The following is a 23,281-nucleotide window of genomic DNA, read 5'->3' as shown; positions in this document are numbered from 1 at the left end:
TGAACAGTGTTATCCAGGGGCCAGAAAGGAGGAAGGAATTAAATACAAAGGGGCAGGAGTGATGAAAACATTCCATATTTTGATCATGATAGTGGTTACATGACTATGCGCAGTGGTTAAAACTTACAGAAGTCGGCCGGGCGTGGTGGCTCACGCCTATAATCCCAGCACTTTGGGAGGCCGAGGCGGGTGGATCACAAGGTCAAGAGATCGAGACCATCCTTGTCAACAAGGTGAAACCCCATCTCTACTAAAAATACAAAAATTAGCTGGGCATGGTGGCATGCGCCTGTAGTCCCAGCTAGTCGGGAGGCTGAGGCAGGAGAATTGCTTGAATCCAGGAGGCGGAGGTTGCGGTGAGCCGAGATCATGCCATTGCACTCCAGCCTGGGTAACGTGTGAAACTTCGTCTCAAAAAAACCAAAAGAAACAAACAAAAAAACTTATAGAAGTCTACACCAAAAAGGGTGAATTTTGTTTTATGTAAATTACTCCTCAGTAAACCTGACCAGAAAAAAATTGTGTCTTGGTGATGGATTCCCAGGCGTTCTGGGTTCCTGACCTTGAGATCTGCCCAGCAGTGAGCCCTCTCTCTTCCTATCGGCCCCAGCTATGGACTTGGGCCCTGACACTACTCAGTTCTCTGGTTATCCAAAGCAACAGGCTTTGAAACCCTTTTTCTACCCCTGGATCTGGCCAAGTGGCAGCAACCACTGCTGAGTAACTGAAGTCAGAGGGAAAGAAGGTAAAGGAGAATGGGTAGAAAATAGGAGGCCAAGAGGGGGTACAGAGAGGCACAGCAATAAATCCGGACAGGAGACAAGGCAGGCAGCACCTGATTTTATTCTGCTTCCAAATAGCCGTGGCAGAGTGTGGGGATTAGACAGGGCAGTACTAGCCAAGGTGGACCAAGCCAGAGCTTTGGGACAGGCGAGCAACAGATATGCTTCATTTTCTTTATTTTTATCTTTTTGAGACAGTCTTACTCTATTGCCCAAACTAGAGTGCAGTGGCGAGATCTCAGCTCACTGCAACCTCCGCCTCCTGAGTTAAAGTGATTTTCCTGTCTCAGCCCTCGGAGTAGCTGAGACTACAGGTTTGTGCCATCATGCCTAATTTTTGTATTTGTAGTAGAGACAGGGTTTTGCCATGTTGGCCAGGCTAGTCTCGAACTCCTGACCTCAGGTGATCTGCCCGCCTTGGCCTCCCAAAGTGCAGGAATTACAGGCATGAGCCACTGCGCCCAGCTGATAGGCTCTATTTTCTAGGCTTGTTTTCCAGTTCTTTCAGGGTAGAAAATTTTCCTTTTTTTTTTTTTTTTTTTTTTTTTGAGACAGAGAGAGTCTCGCTTTTTCTCCCAGGCTGGAGTGCAGTGGTGCAATCTGGGCTCACTTCACCCTCCACCTCCTGGGTTCAAAGAATTCTCCAGATTCAGCCTCTCGAGTAGCTGGAATTACAGACATGCACCATTATGTCCACCTAATTTTTGTATGTTTAGTAGACAGGGTTTTACCATGTTGCTAAGGCTGTTGCGAACTCCTGGCCTCATGTGATCTGTCCACCTTGGCTTCTCAAAGTGCTGGGATTATAGACATGAGCCACTGTGCTTGGCCAGAAAATTAACTTTTGATCTTTGGCCACTTAGATAAATACAAGACCAGTTTAACTGGTAAAAGCAAATACCCTTAAAGCAGTCTCTTGGACAGGTGGCTCACGCCTGTAATCTCAGCACTTTGGGAGGCTGAGGCGGGCGAATCACTAGGTCAAGAGATCGAGACCATCCTGGCCAACATGATGAAACCCTGTCTCTACTAAAAATACAAAAATTAGCTGGGTGTGGTGGTGTGCACCTGTAGTCCCAGCTATTCGGGAGGCTGAGGCAGGAGAATCACTTGAATCTGGCAGGGGGAGGTTGCAGTGAGCCGAGATTGTGCCACTGCATTCTAGTGTTGCAAGAATGAGAGAGAGAGGGAGAGAGAGAGAGAGACACTCCATCAAAACAAACAACAACAACAAAAAACAATCTCTTGCCCAGCACAGTGGTTCATGCCTGTTATCACAGCAGTTTGGGTTAGGATTACAGGAGTGAGTCACCACACCCAGCCAGGGGTGCTATTTTAAAGAGGCAGTCAAGGGAGGGGAAATGTGACAGAGATCTGAAGACAGTGAGAGAAGGATTCATGCAGATTTCTGGAAATAGCATAGAGATTGACAGATTCAGTCCCATCAGGGGCACAGGTGATTTTCAGGAGTTGAGAAGAAAGATACGAAAATGAATGTGGACTTAAAATTTTCTTTTCTTTTCTTTTCTTTTTTTTTTGAGACGGAGTTTCGCTCTTGTTACCCAGGCTGGAGTGCAATGGTGCGATCTCGGCTCACTGCAACCTCTGCCCCCTGGGTTCAGGCAATTCTCCTGCCTCAGCCTCCGGAGTAGCTGGGATTACAGGCATGCGCCACCAAGCCCAGCTAATTTTTTGCATTTTTAGTAGAGACGGGGTTTCACCTTGTTGACCAGGATGGTCTCGATCTCTTGACCTCGTGATCCACCCGTCTCGGCCTCCCAAAGTGCTGGGATTACAGGCGTGAGCCACTGCACCCAGCCAAAAATCTTTTTTAAAAAAACTTGGTTTCACCATGTTGTCCAGGCTGGTTTTGAACTCCTGACTTCAAGCAATCTACCCTCCTTGGCCTCCCAAAGTGCTGGGATTACAGGCGTGAGCCACTGGCCTGGAAGAGACTATTAAAGATCAAACAGAAGTATGAAATGAGACTGATCCTGAGGCCTAATAATACAAGAGTCCAGCAATGGTTGGGGAAGAAAGCAACTGGACTTCAATATCTGCAAAGACTGGCTTAGGCAAGTTGAGGGCAAACCATTGCACTGGGCAGTCAGAGAACTGAGAAGGCAGCAGATAGTCTGGAGAGTTTTATCCTTTAGGTCCAAGTCTTGGCCACTGGCTGCATGATAAAGGTCTAAAGCAAGACATTACACACAATGACTGAAACCTTGCTGTGGCTTGGAAATTTTTTTTTTTTTTTTGAGACAGAGTTTCGCTCTTGTTGCCCCAGCTGGAGTGCAATGGCGTGATCTTGGCTCACAGCAACCTTCACCTCCCAGGTTCAAGCAATTCTCTTGCCTCAGCCTCCCGAGTAGCTGGGATTATGGCATGCACCACCACATCCAGCTGATTTTTGTATTTTTAGTAGAGACAGCGTTTCACCATGTTGGTCAGGCTGGTCTTGAACTCCTGACCTTGTGATCCACACGCCTCAGCCTCCCAAAATCCTGGAATTACAGGAAATTCTTGGAATTTAAAGATTCTTGAATTATTGTGGCTAAGTCCCATTTCCTCTGGTTTAATGTAAATCATAACTCTTGCCATTACAGTGGAACTTGATGGATGTTGAAAACACAAGATAACTGTAATGAATTCACATTTCTTGGAGGTGTCACACGTTTTGAAGCAGTGGAGCTCTGAAAAACAAATGATGTCATTCTGCTGAGTATCTCATTGTAGTCAGATAGACATGTTTCTCCAAAGTTGGCACTTCTTTCTTCTATGTGGGTAGTTAACAATACACTCTATTAAACCATAAGATTATGGGCAAAATATCAGGTAAACCATTAAGTGCAACTGTTTCTTCATAAATTACCTATTGTAAAGTTAGCCCAACGATTAATAGTTCAGAAGTCTAATGGTTTATAGGCATTTTGGGCAGTTATAAAACCACCTAAGCTCATAAAATGTTTATTTAATACTATACAATAATTCACACACATACAGGCCAAGCATAGTGGCTCATGGCTGTAATCCCAGAACTTTGGGAGGCCAAGGCTGGTGCATCACTTGAGGTCAGGAGTTTGAGAACCAGCCTGGCTAATATAGTAGAACCCCTATAAGAATACAAAAATTAGCAAGGATGTGATGGTGTGTGTCTATAATCTCAGGTACTCAGGGAACCAGGGAGGTGCAGGTTGCAGTGAGCCAAGATCACACCTCTGCACTTCAGCCTGAGCGACAGAGCAAGACTCTAAAAAAATAAAAAATAATAATAAATAATAAAATCACACACATACAAATTAGATAGAAAACCTTATGAAAAGAACATCTTTGCTTAACAGATAATAAAAGGAACAACCTGGAATGATAGTTTTCTTTTTTTTTTTTCTTTTTTTTTTTTTGAGACGGAGTTTCGGAGTTTCGCTCTTGTTACCCAGGCTGGAGTGCAATGGCGCAATCTCGGCTCACCGCAACCTCCACCTCCCGGGTTCAGGCAATTCTCCTGCCTCAGCCTCCTGAGTAGCTGGGATTACAGGCACGCGCCACCATGCCCAGCTAATTTTTTGTATTTTTAGTAGAGACGGGGTTTCACCATGTTGACCAGGATGGTCTCGATCTCGTGATCCACCCGCCTCGGCCTCCCAAAGTGCTGGGATTACAGGCTTGAGCCACCGCGCCCGGCTGATAGTTTTCTTAAAATTAATGAGAGTCAGAGGATGACTTACTCGATTAATCTGCTAATAAGCCAATTTTATACCATGTCTCCGCCTACTTGGGCCCAGCCTAACAACCCATACTTCCTTCTCTTATTGAGATGGATTCTTGCCTTGTTACCCAGGATGGAATGAAGTGGTGTGATCTCAGCTCACTGCAGCATCTGCCTCCTGGGTTCAAGCAATTCTCTTGCCTCAGCCTCCCAAGTAGCTGAGACTATAGGCGAGCACCACCACACCCAGCTAATTTTTGCATTTTTAGTAGAATTCAGGTTTCACCATGTTGTCCAGGCTAGCCTTGAACTCCTGAGTTCAGGCGATCTGCTCACCTCAGCCTCCCAAAGTGCTGGGATTATAGGCGTGAGCCACCGTACACAGCCCATGCGTCCTTGAAGTACAAGTCTGTTCAGCTTTTTATGCAGTCATTACTCTGCAACAATCACACTAAGTGCCATCACTATGGGCTTTCAGTCACTAAAATTCCATTTATGTTCCTTTTTGATGAGAACATGAGAGACTCAAGACTCAATTCAAAGGACTAGAAAACCTAATTAAATTAGCAGAAAACCTGGAGAACCAAGCACCTTAAGAACACGTTGGGTTTCACAGGGACTGACTTAGTTTGGATCAGCCATGGGTGAAGCAGGAGCAAGGAGCAAGAGCAACAGTTGATGTTGTTTCTCAAACATGAGTCTTGTGCAGTAGCCAGTAACTGGGAAACTCAGCTGAAAGCTCCCTCCTCAAGCCTGAAAATTTGTATTTCTTATCAGATACAAACATGAAAAGAGGAGAGGACCTCTGAGATGATCAGAATAAAAGTATTCCTTCCTACGTAGCCAGCTATTTGAAACTGTGACTGAAGGGGGAAATCCCATTATGTGGATTCTAATACCTTTGAGAGCAGAAACTTAATTTTGTCTATTCATTAGAGGCAACTCAAACTTGGAAATAACATGACACTTTTGAGATTCATATTTTATTTACAAGTAAATGAAGAATGTCCCTGTAGACTCTGATTCGGGATACAAAGAACAATATAAAGTAGTTGCTGGCGCCACAGTGACATGTGGAGGAGTCTATGGCACTGTTTCTTGAAACAATGATTTTGTTGTTTAAAAACAAAAAAACAAAAAAACTCACCTACATGATTTCTTCATGTTGCATGTGTAAAAGAATGAAAAATAAGGCCGGGCGCGGTGGCTCAAGCCTGTAATCCCAGCACTTTGGGAGGCCGAGGCGGGTGGATCACAAGGTCAAGAGATCGAGACCATCCTGGTTAACATGGTGAAACCCCGTCTCTACTAAAAAATACAAAAAGTTAGCTGGGCATGGTGGCACGTGCCTGTAATCCCAGCTACTCAGGAGGCTGAGGCAGGAGAACTGCCTGAACCCAGGAGGTGGAGGTTGCAGTGAGCCGAGATCGTGCCATTGCACTCCAGCCTGGGTAACAAGAGCGAAACTCCATCTCAAAAAAAAAAAAAAAGAATGAAAAATAAAAGTGATTTTTCAAAACTCTACAGTCTCTGATCAACTGTGTGAGGTGGCCAGGATGTCACTTTCACTCAGTGACAGCCCCTACTCTTCAAGAGCAACAGCCTCTGGGCAAGACTTAGTACTCATCCAGAGTATCTGCTCGAGGAATGGAAAGACCTCGGTCCTTCAGGGCCTGCACTTTCAGCTTCTCTGCCTCCAACTTGGTCTGCTGTTCCACCCTTTGCTCTTCTAGAATTTCTTCAATGGACACTTGCTGGAGGGGTGTGTCACTCTCCTTTTCCAAGTCCTACAAAAGAGACAGTTTTGAAAACTTCACCTGAAGACCAAGAATAGAAAACATTACTGATCTAAAGGCAGATGGATTCCTGTATCAGGCTCGAATTATTTTTCATAACTGTGACAGGACTGAAATATCCTTCTCCTAGGGACAGGTAAGTTTTTCAAATAAGTGCCTGACAACACTCCAATAAGAAACATACTTACAATGAATGTAGTAATAGTGACCAGTATTTCTAAAACAAAGCTTTATGTGATCCACAATCCCATATTAGGATTAATTTTCTATTAGTTAAGGATTAATTTCCTTAAAAAAAAATTAGGGCTGCTTATAGACAGCTATCTCCCTGGCTGTAGAGCAGGCGTCCCCAAACTACGGCCCGCAGGCCGCATGCAGCCCCCTGAGGCCATTTGTCCGGCCCCCCGCCGCACTTCAGGAAGGGGCACCTCTTTCATTGGTGGTCAGTGAGAGGAGCACAGTATGTGGCGGCCCCCCAACCGTTTGAGGGACAGTGAACTGGCCCCCTGTGTAAAAAGTTTGGGGATGCCTGCTGTAGAGAATTCAAGAGGGAGGTTATTGAGGCAGTGTGGCCTTCGAAAAATTTTTTTAAAAATTATTTTAAGGATGAGTAGAGTGGCTCATGCTTGTAATTCCAGCACTTTGGGAGCCTGAGGTGGAAGGATCACTTGGGCCTAGGAGCTCGAGACCAGCCTGGGCAATAGAGTGAGACCCCAACTCCACCAAAAAAAAAAAAAAAAAAAAAAAAAAGCAGGTGTGGTGGTGTGCATCTACAGTTCAGGCTATTCAAGTGGCTGAGGTAGAAGGACTGCCTGAGCCTGGAAAGCTGAAGGTCAAGGCTGCAGTGAGCCATGAACATGTCACTGCACTCCAGCCTGGGCAACAGAGCAAGACTCTGTCTCAAAAATAAATAAATAAATAAAAAGGCAAAAATAAAAGGGATACTCTTGCTTTCACCTCCCAAGTAGCTGGGACTACAGGTACATGCCATCGCACTGGCTCTGTAGTCTCTCAACTGTAACACAAGACTCTTTTTCCCTTTACGGCAAGAAGTATTCTAGGGAAAACCTCAGCAGACCATTTAGGTTACTAAACCAATTTGGTCCCAATATTTTTCTCTACTATTTAAAAAATTGTTGCCTAATAAAAAATTTGTTTTCCTTATTTAAAAAATACATGCTCATTGCCGGGCGCGGTGGCTCAAGCCTGTAATCCCAGCACTTTGGGAGGCCGAGGCGGGTGGATCACGAGGTCAGGAGATCGAGACCATCCTGGTCAACATGGTGAAACCCCGTCTCTACTAAAAATACAAAAAATTAGCTGGGCATGGTGGCGCGTGCCTGTAATCCCAGCTACTCAGGAGGCTGAGGCAGGAGAATTGCCTGAATCCAGGAGGCAGAGGTTGCGGTGAGCCGAGATCGTGCCATTGCACTCCAGCCTGGGTAACAAGAGCGAAACTCCATCTCAAAAAAAAAAAAAAAAATACATGCTCATTGTAGATAATATAGAAAATAGATAAACAGGAAAAACTTAAAAATTATCCATAATTCCAATATGGAGAATTAACATTTTTGGTTAATATCCCTACAATTTTTCTATGTATATACTGACTAAAAAAAAGCCCCAGCCAGGAGTGGTGGCTTACACTTGTAATCCCAACTACTCAGGAGGCTGAGGCAAGAGAATCACTTGAACCCAGGAGGCAGAGGTTGCAGTGTGCCAAGATCACACCACTGCACTCTAGTCTAGGCGACTTGAGTAAGACTGTCTGAAGAGGAAAAAATAAATAAAAAATTAGCTGGGCATGGTGATATGTACCTGTAGTCCCAGCTACTCAGGAGGCTGAAGGGGGAGGATCACTTGAGGCCAGCAGTTTGAGGCTGCAGTAAGCCATGATCACACCACTGCAGTCAGCCTGGATAAGAGTGAGACTCTGTCTTAAAAACAACACCCCCAACCAAAAACCCACAATGCAAATATTGACTGTAATTCATTTTCATTTACATGTGGCACCGTATGCTTAATATTTTTATTTTTGAATGGCTTTATAAACATTTTTCATGTATTTATTTTTAAAGATATGGAAGGCTTCACAAATTTGTATGTCATCCTTATGCAGGGGCCATGCTAATCTTCTCTATGTTGTTGCAATTTTAGTATATGCTCTGCCAAAGCGAGCACAACATTTTTCATTTTATGTATATATTTTTAATAGAGTCAGGGTTTCACCATGTTGGCCAGGCTGGTCTCAAACTCCTGACCTCAGGCAATCCGCCCACCCCAGCCTCCCAAAGTGCTGGGATTACAGGCGTAAGCCACTGCACCCAGCAACATTTTTCATTTTTTTAGAGATAGGATCTTGCTCTGTTGCCCAGGGTGGAGTGCAGTGGCATGATCACAGCTCTCCATGATCTGAAACTCTTGGGCTGAAGTCAACCTCCTGCCTCAGCCTCCTAAGTAGCTGGAACTACAGGTATGTGCCACCACATCTGGCTAATTTTATTCTCCTTTTTGTAGAGATGGGGTCTTGCTATGTTGCCCAGGCTGGTCTCAAACTCCTGGCCTCAAGCTATCCTCTTGTCTTGGCCTCCCCAAGGGTGAGCCACTGTGCCTAGCCCTTATAAATATTTAATAACCAATGTCATAAGGCAGAATAACCTTGCTAAAAAAGTATCTCACTATCCACAGATTCAGTTTAATGTCCTTAAAATGAATGTACAGCTATTATTCTATGTTTCTGTAAGATGGCAAACCTAACAAAGTATTCCTGTTTTTTATCCTCCTCTATGACTTTCAATGACAAAGTTTGGGAAGGTATTGACACACAACTTCTCCATATGCTCTGGCCTGTATATATCACTACATGCTGCCAAGGTCTCAGAACCCACAGGCAGTGGCATTATCAGACAGCGAGAGGACTCTCGCCACAGAAATTACAATGAAAGCCACACAAATTACATAAGCAAGCCCTGGTCCAGGTCCAAAGTTAACAGCACCCAGCAAAGTATACATTACCACATAACACCTGCCCTCCCAACCGGTAAGTAGCAGCTAAAGGGAGGACAGTGTTCTCAACCTAATGCACTGCCTCTTGGGCTTTTCAGTATGTTACTCACTGAGCAATTCATGCTGCTGCTGCTTCTTCCCAACAGTCTTATCTCTTAATGCTGTGTCATCATCATCATCCTTGACACAGGATTCAGAGATTTCTTAACCAATGCAGTGTTTATAGAAACTAACTGATTTCTACATATGAACTCCTCTGGGGTTGAAACATAATTTCCCCTGACTGTTGATTCATATAACCATGTAGGCATTCCTGGAACCATGTTTCTCTAGTGGTACACCTGTAAAACTTCTGCAGCATCCAAACTATAACGTATTTTTTTTTTTTTTGAGACGGAGTTTCGCTCTTGTTACCCAGGCTGGAGTGCAATGGCGCGATCTCGGCTCACCGCAACCTCCGCCTCCTGGATTCAGGCAATTCTCCTGCCTCAGCCTCCTGAGTAGCTGGGATTACAGGCACGCGCCACCATGCCCAGCTAATTTTTTGTATTTTTAGTAGAGACGGGGTTTCACCATGTTGACCAGGATGGTCTCGATCTCTTGACCTCGTGATCCACCCGCCTCGGCCTCCCAAAGTGCTGGGATTACAGGCGTGAGCCACCGCGTCCGGCCTACGTATTTTTTTAAAAAGGGAACTTTTTCCTCACAAAAGGGATCCAAGGAAACAACAAAACTTCGAGAACAAACATGTTCACTTCTTTCTCTGTACACACACACACACACACACACACACATCTACTCAGATGTACCTCGGTGCCAATGTAACTGGTATAAAGAGCATGTTTGCTGTGTTTACTACCATAAAATAGAAGCACAGTATCTGTCAGTACTTTTTTGAGACAGGATCTTGCTCTGTCACTCAGGTTGGAGTGCAGTGGTACAATCATGGCTCTGTGGCCTTGACTCAGGTGAATCTCCCACCTCAGCCTCCTGAGTAGCTGGGACTGGTGGTGCACACCATCATCCCTGGCTAATTTTTGTATTTTCTTGTAGAGACACAGTTTAGCCATGTTGTCCAGGCTGGTCTCTTGGAGCTTAAGTGATTTGCCTGCCTCGGCCTCCCAAAGTACTGGGATTATAGATGTGAGCCACTTGTACCCACCCAATATTTTTTTTGACGGAGTTTCGCTCTTGTTACCCAGGCTGGAGTGCAATGGCGCGATCTCGGCTTACTGCAACCTCCGCCTCCTGGGTTCAAGCAATTCTCCTGCCTCAGCCTCCTGAGTAGCTGGGATTACAGGCACGCGCCACCATGCCCAGCTAATTTTTTGTATTTTTAGTAGAGACGGGGTTTCACCATGTTGACCAGGATGGTCTCGATCTCTCGACCTCGTGATCCACCCGCCTTGGCCTCCCAAAGTGCTGGGATTACAGGCTTGAGCCACCGTGCCCGGCCCCACCCAATATTTTAACTTAAGTCTTTTCCTCTGATATGCTGCCTCCTTAAAATTAAATTCAAAAAAGTATTTTAAAAAAATCCTCTATGTCCCCACCATGCAGAGATGGGTGAGCTCCCCTATATACTGGCAGTACCAAGCATGGTGGCATTTTATAGTCCCAGCTACTTGGAAGGCTGAGACAGGAGGATTGCCTGAGCCCAGGAGTTTGAATCTAGCCTGGGCAACATCTCTGGAAGAAAAAAAAATACTACTTTACAGTCATTTAGTATCTCCCCATGGGTACTAGGTGCTTGGTTTCAGCCTTTACATAAGAAGGTTAACAATTTCTGCTACGTAAACATGCAAGAAATGATAAACTTAACTAAAAGTACAAACTACAAAAATATCTTATAAGTTAGAATATGATATTTCATATACTTCACAGCAGCATTTGGACAGTATTGATAGTATGGATTAGTCATTTCTAGCTATTTCCAAAATGAGGTCTCTGAACCAACCCAACCCTGGCAGAATTATGTCCTTGCTTTCTCAAATGGCTATTAAAAATGGCTACAAACCAAACCACTCTCAAGACCTCTGCAAGCTGATTTAAGACGTGGCTAGGAATTTAGAAAACAGAATGAAAAGCTTTAAAAATTAGGCAAACACCATAGTTTTTGGTAAGAAAAAGGAAAACAGCACTGGTTCAGCCCTTAATTTCAACTAGTCTTGAAGGGATTTATATTTTGCTTTTCCTTGCAAACCCAATAATCAGAAGTAGCAAGATGAAATTAAAGGTTTTTAAATAAGGTACTTAGCCGGGCACGGTGGCTCAAGCCTGTAATCCCAGCACTTTGGGAGGCCGAGGCGGGTGGATCACGAGGTCGAGAGATCGAGACCATCCTGGTCAACATGGTGAAACCCCGTCTCTACTAAAAATACAAAAAATTAGCTGGGCATGGTGGCACGTGCCTGTAATTCCAGCTCCTCAGGAGGCTGAGGCAGGAGAATTGCCTGAACTCAGGAGGCGGAGGTTGCGGTGAGCCGAGATCGTGCCATTGCACTCCAGCCTGGGTAACAAGAGCGAAACTCCGTCTCAAAAAAAAAAAAAGAAAAAAAAAATTAAGGTACTTAAAAAAATATCTGAGTAAGGCCGGGCGCAGCGGCTCAAGCCTATAATCCCAGCACTTTGGGAGGCTGAGGTGGGTGGATCACATGGTCAAGCAATCGAGACCATCCTGGTTAACATGGTGAAACCCCGTCTCTACTAAAAATACATAACATTAGTTGGGCATTGTGGCACGTGCCTGTAATCCCAGCTACTCAGGAGGATGAGGCAGGAGAATTGCCTGAACCCAGGAGGTGGAGGTTTCAGTGAGCCGAGATCGCACCATTGCACCCCAGCCTGGGTAACAAGAGCAAAACTCCGTTTCAAAAAAAAAAAAAAATCTGAGTACTTCTAGTAGGGGGTGTGATTTAACCTTTCACCTGCCAGCTGATCTTTCTGGCACAGGTACCACTGAAATACCCTCTTTCTGGCTGTTAGCAAAGGATCCAAGTGAGACTGAATTCCATTCTCGGAATAGGTAACAGAAAAGCTTTTCCTATAGCCTGTCTTTTCCTTTTCTCCCTTTACTAATATGGATATCACATTGTACTGCATATGCAATGTATGCTTCCCTCCAACACTGTATTTAGCTTTATGTCATGAAAAACTACTTGTAACCAATTGTTTAAATGACTGCAAAATATTTCAACATATATAAATCATGCCTTCCCCAGCATATATAAATCAAGGTTTTTCAATTTTCTGCTATTAAACAAATAATATGTTAATGAACACATTTATTATAGAATAATATTTGCTACAGAATAGTATTTCTTGTCACCCAGGCTGGAGCTTTTTTTTTGTTTTTGTTTTTGTTTTTTTGAGAAGCAGGTAGAGGCCTCATCAGCTAAAAGTTAAGATATTTTGCTGCCAGTGGGATCAAAAATCTTTAAAATGCTAAAAGGCACTGAAACAAAGTTAAGTATTCTCTGTAGCTTCCCTAAACTAATTTGGTAGTTGCGCCTGTAAGAAGCCAGATGAAATGTGGAAAATATTTTTATTCTCTCTTGAAAAGACAAAAAAAAAAAAAAAAAAAAAAAATCTAACTAGCATGAATAAAGATCTACAGCAGCTTAACAATTTTCACTTACTATTTCTCCTAGTAGGACCACATTTTCTCCTCTGACCACAAAAATCCCTCGAGGAATATCACCGTATTTTTTGCCCACATGAATACGCTCCACAGTCTGATGTAGCACTAAGTTTGCTATAAGTGTATAGGGAAGAAACAAAAATATTTAGTTTAAGTTATTGGGTAAAGGCCCATAACTCAATTAATCAGTTATTTTGAATAGAAAAGATTTAGCTAAACATCATTTCCAAACTTTCTAATTCTGAGGAAGGCTAAAATTTCAAATAATCTTCTACAGTTTCATTGACTGGGACATACCACTTAGGAGATGCCTGGGATTATATTGGGCTAATACCTGAATGATGGTAGAAATAAGAGAAGTAAATTCCTTTATTAGTTAATTGCTACCAAAAAAGCCATAGGAAACTATAAATGAATAAGAAACTTGGAAAACTTGAGCCTAAACAACCACAAAGATCAAAACTTTGTTTTCTGGAAAGGAACAGCTTTTCTTTTTGTGTGGGTATGTGTATGTGATGATCTGCTGAAGATTTAACTTTGTTTCAGTACTTAGGATTCATTTAACCCAATGCAGGTATCCATGGGTTATGATGCAGAAAAACCTATTTTTTCGCCCTGACAGATAACTATACTTTGTAATCTAAAAGTCAATTTACTATTCACTACCTTTCCCTCAAAGTACTCTGATGAATCTGACTTAAGGATCAGAACTCCAATTTGTTAACAATAATTATTTTTCTTCTTTCAATTAGTACTACTTGTCCTGTTTGAAGTAAAGGAGAAATCTATGTTCATATCTTCTGTAATTCTTGTGTTTTAATTATGTTTCTTCCTCATGCTCAAATCCAGTGATTTCGCAGATATCCAATAAATGTTAGCATGAACATGAAGTTCCTTGAAACAGAAGGAAACATAATCTTTTAACTTTAGAAAAATGCATGATGCAAAACAAAGACAGAGACTTCTGATTCTAATGTATCCTTATATGTAAAGTATTAAGTTTACTGTTGAGGGTCCTTAAAAAGCTTCAGGAAATGCCTTCTACCCAATTTTCATTGGCTAGGGAGGGATTACCTTCACTTCAGGAACTGATCTGAAGTCATTACACCCAGCCAATGTAGAAATGAGCAGCCTTAGGTGGGCACAGTGGCTCACGCCTGTAATCCCAGCACTTTGGGAGGCTGAGGCGGGTGGATTACCTGAGGTCAGAAGTTCCAGACCAGCCTGGCCAAGATGGTGAAACCCCGTCTCTACTAAAAATACAAAAATTAGCTGAGTACGGTGGCTGGAGTCTGTAATCCCAGCTACTTGGGAGGCTGAGTGATGCACAACAATTGCCTGAACCCGGGAGGTGGAGGTTGCGGTGAGCCAAGACTGCGCCACTGCACTCCAGCCTCGGCTTTGAAACAGAGCAAGACCCCGTCTCAAAAAAACAAAACAAAATGAAAAAAGGTGAGCAGCCTCTTCAGTGGACTGAGTTTATTTCTATCATTTGGCTCCCCCTAATGGGGAGTCTAGTGAAAGCCAGTTTTAGAAGCATGGGCTTGTAAACATGTATAAGCTTTGAACCACCTAATCCGAATGTAGAGCAAACAATGATGTACTCAATAAAATCGGTTCCACTATGCCACACACAAGAAAAAGCTGCAGATAAATTTCAATATGAAATAACAGAAATTGCAATGGGCAGCTGTTATCCAGAGTATAAGAGATGTCCATAAATTAATACATACCAAATTGATCAATGCTTCTTAAAAAGCCTATAAGTGTCCTTCCATCTCGAAGCAGGACCAAGTGCTTTTCTGGGGAGAGGGGAAAAAAATCTTTTAAACAAAAACTGACTAGTTCAGTGAGTTTTTAAGATATTAAAGTTAATAACAGTTTAAACTGTACCACTTCCTCTGCCAATGTATTTAAGGTGAAGTTCAAGTTCATTGGAGAACTGGAGGGAGAAGCACAGCAGCCCGGGATTTAGATAAGAACATCAATGGTGAAGAGAATCAGAGCAGTGTGGCAGAGTGGGACAAAGACAGGGTATGGCATCAGGAAGCCTGACTGGCTGGCTCTAGACCCTTATTTATTTATTTATTTAGACAGAGTCTCACTCTGCCACCAAGGCTGGAGTGTACTGGCTCACTACAGCCTCCCAGGTTCAAGCAATCCTCCAGCCTCAGCCTCCTAAGTAGGTGGGACTATAGGAATATGCCACCACGCCTGGCTAATATTTGTATTTTTTTTTTTGAGATGGAGTTTCGCTCTTGTTACCCAGGCTGGAGTGTAACGGCGCGATCTCGGCTCACCGCAACCTCCACCTCCTGGGTTCAGGCAATTCTCCTGCCTCAGCCTCCTGAGTAGCTGGGATTACAGGCATGTGCCACCATGCCCAGCTAGTTTTTTGTATTTTTAGTAGAGACGGGGTTTTACCATGTTGACCAGGATGGTCTCGATCTCTCGACCTCGTGATCCACCCGCCTTGGCCTCCCAAAGTGCTGGGATTACAGGCTTGAGCCACCGCGCCCGGCTAATATTTGTATTTTTAGCAGAGACGGGGTTTCATTATGTTGGCCAGGCTGGTCTTGAACTCCTGACTTCGTATGATCTGCCCACTTTGGCCTCCCAAAGTGCTGGGATTATAGGAGTGAGCCATGGTGCCCAGCCTAAAGACCCTTATGTTTGACACTTAAACTGTCTCAGTGTAGTGTCAGTTTTTATGTCTGTAAATTGACAAATTTAGTCTAGATGATTCTTTTTTTTTTTTTTTTTTTTTTTTTTTTGAGACGGAGTTTCGCTCTTGTTACCCAGGTTGGAGTGCAATGGCGCGATCTCGGCTCACCGCAACCTCCGCCTCCTGGGCTCAGGCAATTCTCCTGCCTCAGCCTCCTGAGTAGCTGGGATTACAGGCACGTGCCACCATGCCCAGCTAATTTTTTGTATTTTTAGTAGAGACGGGGTTTCACCATGTTGACCAGGATGGTCTCGATCTCTCGACCTCGTGATCCACCCGCCTCAGCCTCCCAAAGTGCTGGGATTACAGGCTTGAGCCACCGCGCCCGGCCGTCTAGATGATTCTTACAGTCTTATTTATAGAATTATTTTGTCCTCAACTTAAAAGAAGAGCTTCTATCTCACATTTGTTTGTAACCAGGGAAGGCTTTAAATAAAAACTCATTGCTTCAGGCATTTAAAATGAAGACTAATAATAAGCTAGAGCAGAAATTCAATGTTTACTGACAGGCATATGCTATTCTGGGGTCTAGACATATAGTAGAGAATGAGACTCAGAAAGTCACCAACCTTATGAATTTATATTCATGGTGGATGAGGACAAATAAATAAGAAAATTACCCATTGTGATTAGGACAATGGAATAATAAGCTAGCAAGACAGTATGACGAAAGGAGAGAAGTGGTTACAGAAGGAAGGGTGGCAAGGAAAAGCCTCTCTCTGAAGAGGTGACTTTGAGCTGACACTGAAGAATGAGAATAAGCCAATTAGTAGCACACCCAGCAAAATTTCTTTCATTCACTTCTTTAATGCCATGCCTAAAGTACTTTGTAGATGCACAACAAGGAAAAAGAAAAAAGACAGGAACTGTGCCCTGAAGGAATTTATACTCTTCCTTGGGCTATATGTAAGTATCATACAAAGCAAATCTTAATTATATGAGACTACAGAGAGAGAAGTTTTATTTCTGGAGGAGGCAGATAATTTCTTGAAAGGTAGATAATTTCTGGGCAAGGGAAGAGTAATAGGAAGAGGCGGTAGAAGGAAATTTGTAAACTGAGGAGGAGGAAAAAAGGGGCTATATATCCATGTTTGGCTAAAAGCTGAGGGTGTGAAGGGAAAGTACAGTAGATAAAGTCAGAAAAGTACTAGGGGCAGGCTGCATTTGGATTTTACTTCATAAGAAACAAGAAAACATTAGGTGATGGAGTCTGTTAACTCAGTTTGTATATGTGGGTATGTGTGAGAGGGTGGGGTACTGAAGATGTGAGGTAAACAAGATGTAAGAGCTTTTTTTTTTTCTTTTTTTTTTTAAGAGACGGGGTCTCGCTATGTTGCCCAGGCTGGAGTGCAGTGGCTATTCACAGGCGCGATCCCAGTACTGATCAGCATGGGTGTTTTGACCTGCTCCGTTTCTGACCTGGGCCGGTTCACCCCTCCTTAGGCAACCTGGTGGTCCCCTGCTCCCTGGCGGTCACCATATTGATGTCGAATTTAGGGCAGACACCCAATCGGCGTAGCGGACTACAGCCCAGAGCTTCTGGACTCAAGTGATCCTCCCACCTCAGCCTCCCAAGTAGCTGGGACTACAGGCACGCACCACCGCGCACAGATTTAAGTTTTTTTTTGTTTTTTGAGATGGAGTTTCGCTCTTGTTACCCAGGCTGGAGTGCAATGGCATGGCCTCGGCTCACCGCAACCTCCGCCTCCTGGGTTCAGGCAATTCTCCTGCCTCAGCCTCCTGAGTAGCTGGGATTACAGGCACGCACCACCATGCCCAGCTAATTTTTTGTATTTTTAGTAGAGACGGGGTTTCACCATGTTGACCAGGATGGTCTCAATCTCTTGACCTCGTGATCCACCCGCCTCGGCCTCCCAAAGTGCTGGGATTACAGGCTTGAGCCACCGCGCCCGGCTACAGATGTAAGTTTTATAAGACATCACAAAAGTATTTACCAAGAGTTGGGAATAAAAGCAGTAAGCTCAAGGTGAAGGTTATTAGCTCTTTGTGGTTCTAAAGTGCTATCAGGACACTTACATAGAAACATATGCAGACAGTTGGAAACAATAAGACTGGAAAGCCAAAGACATCAAGATTAGAGAAAGTAATTTTGGATAAATCTACAAAGAGGTGATATGAAATTACTGAAGTAGCAGAGATCTACTGAAGAAGTGGGCCACATGTAATCTAAGTGACCATCTATTTTGGAGAACAGTAAGAGCCAAAGAGGTAAGAAAATCACCAAGTACCAATTGTTAGAGAAATCAAGAGAAGAGAATTATAGAATCTGGTAGGGACAATATCACAATGCTGCAGAAGGGAGAGAACACAAAAGAATGCCTTAGATGATTAACTTTGAAGAATGTACCTTGAGTACAGTACAGGATAAAAATTAGATTGCAGGAGTAATATAAATGGTCTATTGAAGGTGATCAGGAAACATAGTGTCAAAATGAAAATGACTCAAGGTTTTGAGATAAAGATATGAAAAAAGGGATGGGAATATGATGAGATAGAACTGAGAAAATATTTGAGATGGACAGACAATAATACATATGAAGGGAAGAACACAGGGGTTGGGGAGACAGGGGATATGAAAGAAAAAGGATAACAATGAAAAAGGTTCCAGAAGCAGTGAGAAGAGACAGTAGTAACAGACAAAAAGGTAGGAATCCTTCCTACTCAAATTAGAGGACGGGTGAAAATACTGAAAGACTGAGAGAAGAAACTGTGTGTTAGGTTGGGGGAGCAAAGGGTGCTTATCAAAATGGTTTCAGAGTTTTCATAAAGTAGGCAGTCTGGAATCTACAAAGAGGTAGGGGTTAGAGGGCTGAAGAATAAAACTGATTTTTAGTAAAATGGCAGGATGTGTTAGGGGATATATAAGAAGAGATAAGAGCAAAAGGGCATCCTCAAGCAACAAAAACATCTTGTTACACATAACAGGTTCATATAGATGTTAATATATATGTATTTAGTCCAATTACACTTAATTTCCCTTACATAGCAAAGTAAGTAATTTGAGTTTCAAAAATTGTATGTTGGCCGGGTGCGGTGGGTCACACCTGTAATCCCAGCACTCTGGGAGGCCGAGGTGGGTGGATCATCTGAGGTCAGGAGTTCGAGACCAGCCTGGCCAACATGGCGAAACCCCGTCTCTACTGAAAATGCAATGGTTCGATCTCGGCTCACTGCAGCCTCCTCCTCTCCAGTTCAAGCGATTCTCCCGCCTCAGCTTCCCAAGAAGCTGGAATTACAGGAACCCGCCACAGTACCCAGCTAATTGTAGGGCTTTCACCATGTTGGCCGGGCTGGTCTTGAACTCCCAACTTCAGGTGATGTGCCTGCCTCCTCCTCTCAAAGTGCTGGGATTACAGGCGTGAGCTACCGTGCCTGGCCCATAAAATGAAATTTTAATCACAGATTCTAAGTTGCATATTCACAGAGTAACTAAGGCAATTGCAACTTGTTTAAAACTATGTGTAAATCATCTTGCAACAAGAGGTTAGTGAGAAAGGTCACATGATTGAAACAATAAAAAATGTTGCTAGAGGAATAATGCACAGATAGAACTTAGAAAAAAGGAAAGCCAGGACAACTCCAGTGGTTCTTTCTGCTTTTGCATAGGACTGAGCTCCTCTTCCGGACCAAAAATAGGAATAAGGGAGGTCTTCTTAGTAAAAGCAAAAGTAAATTGTCTAATAGAAAATAAGTGGTTAGAAGTGACTTGGTCTTTCCGGAAAAGCCGATACCATGTCTAACAGTGGTCTTTACAATAACTTGAAGGTGCTAATTACCTTCATAGTAAAAAGAAGCTAGTAAATGACCACACCGTAGAAAGCCTATGTTTAATGCCAATTAAATACAACTACTACTGTCTTAATATTTTCGCTTTTTAATGAATCTTTTCTCTAGGTATTCAGATCCATCCACCCGTAACACGCGAATACTTCGAAATACTGCAGGTGGGAGTGGACGGGAGAGAAGCCCCCTTGGGCTTCTGCTGTTCGGCCCTCTGCTGCGGCGACCCACGGAAGCAATAATGAATTCCATCGCCTGGAGCTCACCAACCCGGAGGCTGGCAGAGGCTGCGAGGGGCAGAACAAGAAGTAGCAGGCTACCGGGTGGGCAAGTAGTGTGTCCCGGAGCTGTGAAGGACATCAACGCGGAACACCCGGATTGAGCTCAGAACACAGGGTCCCCGCCCGGGACTTATTCTACCAGCTTCTTCGGAAGAGGCGTCCGCCGGGGAGGAAGGGTCTCCCCCAGGCTCCACAGCGTGGAGATGAACTACTCACTGTCAATGTCCTCGATGAGGCTGGCGGTGCCGGGCATATAGTTCATTTTGAAGGGAAATAACGCTGCACAGAGGTGGGGGCCAGCGCGTCCAAAACCTCCGCCCTCCTACCGAAGTCGCCGCCTCGGCGGGGCTGACCCCGGAACCCCGACCCAGACCAGCACTTCTGCCCCGGCTTTCAGCCGCCGGGGCCTGCCGGAAGCTCCTCCATATTATCCCCACCCACTTCCGGTATCACGTGCCGGCCCCCCAGGAAGAGGCGGGGCAGCCGTACTGTCCATGGACACCCTTTCCCTATTCCTGTTAAGTAGGGAAGAGGAATCTCCATTGGATAGATGGTGAGGAAACGTATCCTCCCTCTTAAGGAACACGGTGTCTCCCTCCCCGTCTCTGGGTTCCCGAGATCCCAGAGTCACGGACATCCGTCCCCCAGCTCTCGGGGCTCGGCAGCAGAAGGGGCGGGACCGGGCCTGGGATTGGCTGGCGTCGTCTGACCCCCTTCTCTGCTCACCATTCGCAATCACCCGCGGGCGCCTGCGCTATGGGTCGGCCGTGGGGGGCGGGAAGCGCTTCAGGGCAGCGGAGCCCATGTCGGCCCTGAGGCGCTCGGGCTACGGCCCCAGTGACGGTCCGTCCTACGGCCGCTACTACGGGCCTGGGGGTGGAGATGTGCCGGTGCACCCACCTCCGCCCTTATATCCGCTTCGCCCAGAACCTCCCCAGCCTCCCATTTCCTGGCGGGTGCGCGGGGGCGGCCCGGCGGAGACCACCTGGCTGGGAGAAGGCGGAGGAGGCGATGGCTACTATCCCTCTGGAGGCGCCTGGCCAGAGCCAGGTCGAGCCGGAGGAAGCCACCAGGTAAGCTTTGCACCCTCTGTCCTCGCGAGGAGGTGAGGGCCCTTGGGACTGGGGTTCGTAATGAATCGGGTTTCATATTTGTTTTCCTTATGTGGAGGAGGGTTGGGGGGTGTTGGAGAGACCGAGGCTGGCATCAGAGGTGGGGGGATATGCTTGTGTTCCCTTTGCCCCTTCTTTTTTGCCTCGACCACAAAAAAATGTTTATTACCATTTAAAAAGGAAGGGAAGGTCCTGCGCGGACTTACTAAGCTTAGCAGCAGGCTGCAGTTCTCTCTCCTGGGAACGGTGCTGGGCAGGGGTGGCACGGCTTTGCTGCTGGAGCTCTAGCAATTTATCCTGCGTGGCTGGCAGGCCGGCTCTCCCGGGAGGGGAAGCGGCTGCAGCCCCTGACGTCGCTCAGCGACCCTTCCGCGTACAAGGAAACTGTGCGAGAGGAAGCGATCTGGGCATTTAGCCGTTTGCCCCTAATGCCTTGCCTGGGATCGAATCGTGAATAATCAGTGCTGTAAAGCACCTTTACGCGGATTGACTGATAAAATTTTCACAGCGACTGCGAGGTAAAATGTCATGACAGCAGCTCTTTTTTTTCCAGCAAAGGACCGGGGCTCTGCGAGGTTAACTCACTTGCCTAATACACTTGGACCTGTAATATTTTATTCTGTTTTCCTGCTGGAAATATACTTCTGCTTTGTGAATGCAGTCTTCTGGGTAGGGGGTTATCGTTCTGCGGTGGCGGCACACCTCTCTTCGTTCAAGAATTATCCTCATTTGTTGAAAATGAGATTCTCGAACATTGCTGGTGGGGATGTAAAATGGTGGAAAATAGTTTGGTAGTTCCTCAAAACATTAAGCATAGAGTTAGTATATGACCCAGCAAACCCACTCCTGTATATACACCAAAGAAAACTGAAAACATGTTCACACAAAACTTGTATACCTGTGTTCATACCATCGTTATTCATAATCGCCAACAAGTAGAAATGTCTTTTTTTTTTTTGAGATGGAGTCTCGCTCTGTTGCCCCAGCCAGAGTGCAATGGTGCAATCTTGGCTCACTGCAGCCTCCGCCTCTCGGGTTCAAGTGATTTTCCTGCTGAGCCTCCAGAAATGCTGGGATTACAGGCGTGAGCCACTGTGCTCAGCCCCAAATGTCGTTTTATCATTTGAGTTATCAAGTGAGTGAACTTCTCAGAGCCCTGATTCTTTATTAGAATACGGGAATGTTGTAAGGACATAACGACTGATGCATCACTAAACAAAATATGGTGTTAATATATTCGTACAATGGAATATTATTATTATTATTATTATTATTTTTTTTTTTTTGAGACAGAGTTTCGCTCTTGTTACCCAGGCTGGAGTGCAATGGCGCGATCTCGGCTCACCGCAACCTCCGCCTCCTGGGTTCAGGCAGTTCTCCTGCCTCAGCCTCCCGAGTAGCTGGGATTACAGGCACGGGCCACCACGCCCAGCTAATTTTTGGTATTTTTAGTAGAGACGGGGTTTCACCATGTTGACCGGGATGGTCTCGATCTCTCGACCTCGTGATCCACCCGCCTCGGCCTCCCAAAGTGCTGGGATTACAGGCTTGAGCCACCGTGCCCGGCCTACAATGGAATATTATTTGGCCGTAGAAAGAGTGAAGTACTGATGTGTGCTGCAATATGAATGAACGTTGAAAACATCACACTACCTGAGCAAAGTCAGAAAGACTGCATATTGTATGATTCCATTTACGTGAAATGTCCAGAGTAGGCAAATCTATAGAGACAGAATGCTTAATGGTTGCCAGATGTTGGTGGACTGGAGGTGTAGGTGAGAATATTGAGAATATTCTTTCTGGGATGATGAAATGTTCTAAATCAGGGCCGGGTGATGTGACTCACACCTGTAATCCCAGCACTTTGGGTGGCTGAGGCGGGAGGATTGCTTGAGCCCAGGAGTTTGAGACAAGCATGGGAAACATAGTAAGACCTCATCTCTAAAGAAAAATAAAAAATAAGAAATGTTCTAAAATCAGTGGTGATGGTTGCATTGCACAACTCTGAATATACTAAAAACTCTGAATTGTATATTTTAAAAGGGTAGGATTTATAGTTGATTATATCACAATTTAAACAATTGTATGAGAAAAACATGTAGCAGTCAGAGATTAATTATTTTTTATTTTCGAGGTGGAGTCTTGCTCTGTCAACCAGGCTGGAGTGCAGTGGCACAATCTTAGCTTACTACAACCTCTGCCTCCCGGGTTCCAGCGATTCTCCTGCCTCACCCTCCCAAATAGCTGGGATTATGGGTGGCTAATTTATGTATTTTTAGTAGAGATGGGGTTTCAGCATGTGAGCCACCATGTCAGATTTTTCTTTTTCTTTTTTTCTTTTCTTTTCTTTTTTTTTTTTTTTTGAGACGGAGTTTCGCTCTTGTTACCCAGGCTGGAGTGCAATGGCGCGATCTCGGCTCACCGCAACCTCC

At 44.7% G+C, this 23,281-nt stretch overlaps 2 protein-coding genes and 1 non-coding gene across 5 annotated transcripts in view; 1 reads left to right on the top strand and 2 right to left on the bottom strand.

The window, feature by feature from the left end:
• Nucleotides 1-827: 827 nt before the first annotated feature.
• Nucleotides 828-20,176, bottom strand: LSM1 (LSM1 homolog, mRNA degradation associated). 3 transcript variants are annotated; one of them, XR_012513201.1, is made up of 5 exons: nt 19,954-20,176; nt 14,664-14,732; nt 12,929-13,044; nt 5,636-6,275; nt 828-3,475 (listed from the first exon to the last, which is right to left on the bottom strand). XR_012513201.1 is itself a non-coding variant. In XM_039463400.2 (4 exons), exons 1-4 carry the CDS (start codon nt 19,997-19,999, stop codon nt 6,105-6,107), a joined length of 402 nt encoding a protein of 133 aa, XP_039319334.1. In that variant the 5' UTR covers nt 20,000-20,176; the 3' UTR covers nt 5,453-6,104. The 3 variants fall into 3 exon arrangements, 1 of the variants encoding a protein (XP_039319334.1); XR_012513202.1 differs by lacking the exon at nt 14,664-14,732; XM_039463400.2 differs by lacking the exon at nt 828-3,475 and having other exon boundaries at nt 5,453-6,275.
• Nucleotides 8,359-8,463, bottom strand: LOC120361556 (U6 spliceosomal RNA). Its single transcript, XR_005577733.1, has one exon. It is a non-coding gene; the product is annotated as a U6 spliceosomal RNA (small nuclear RNA).
• Nucleotides 20,177-20,237: 61 nt separating the features above from the next.
• The window catches only part of BAG4 (BAG cochaperone 4), a 34,892-nt gene continuing 31,848 nt past the window's right edge, over nt 20,238-23,281 (top strand). Inside the window, exon 1 of the mRNA XM_003938120.4 lies at nt 20,238-20,810. Coding sequence (XP_003938169.1) covers nt 20,541-20,810 — 270 coding nt within the window. The 5' untranslated portion in view covers nt 20,238-20,540. The remainder of the gene's footprint in view (nt 20,811-23,281) is intronic.

The sequence above is a fragment of the Saimiri boliviensis genome, chromosome 13, assembly GCF_048565385.1.
Source record: "Saimiri boliviensis isolate mSaiBol1 chromosome 13, mSaiBol1.pri, whole genome shotgun sequence".
Classification (NCBI taxonomy): Eukaryota; Metazoa; Chordata; class Mammalia; order Primates; family Cebidae; genus Saimiri; species Saimiri boliviensis.
The sequence above is the reverse complement of the archived record's forward strand: the minus strand, read 5'-3'. Positions and strand labels throughout refer to the sequence as shown.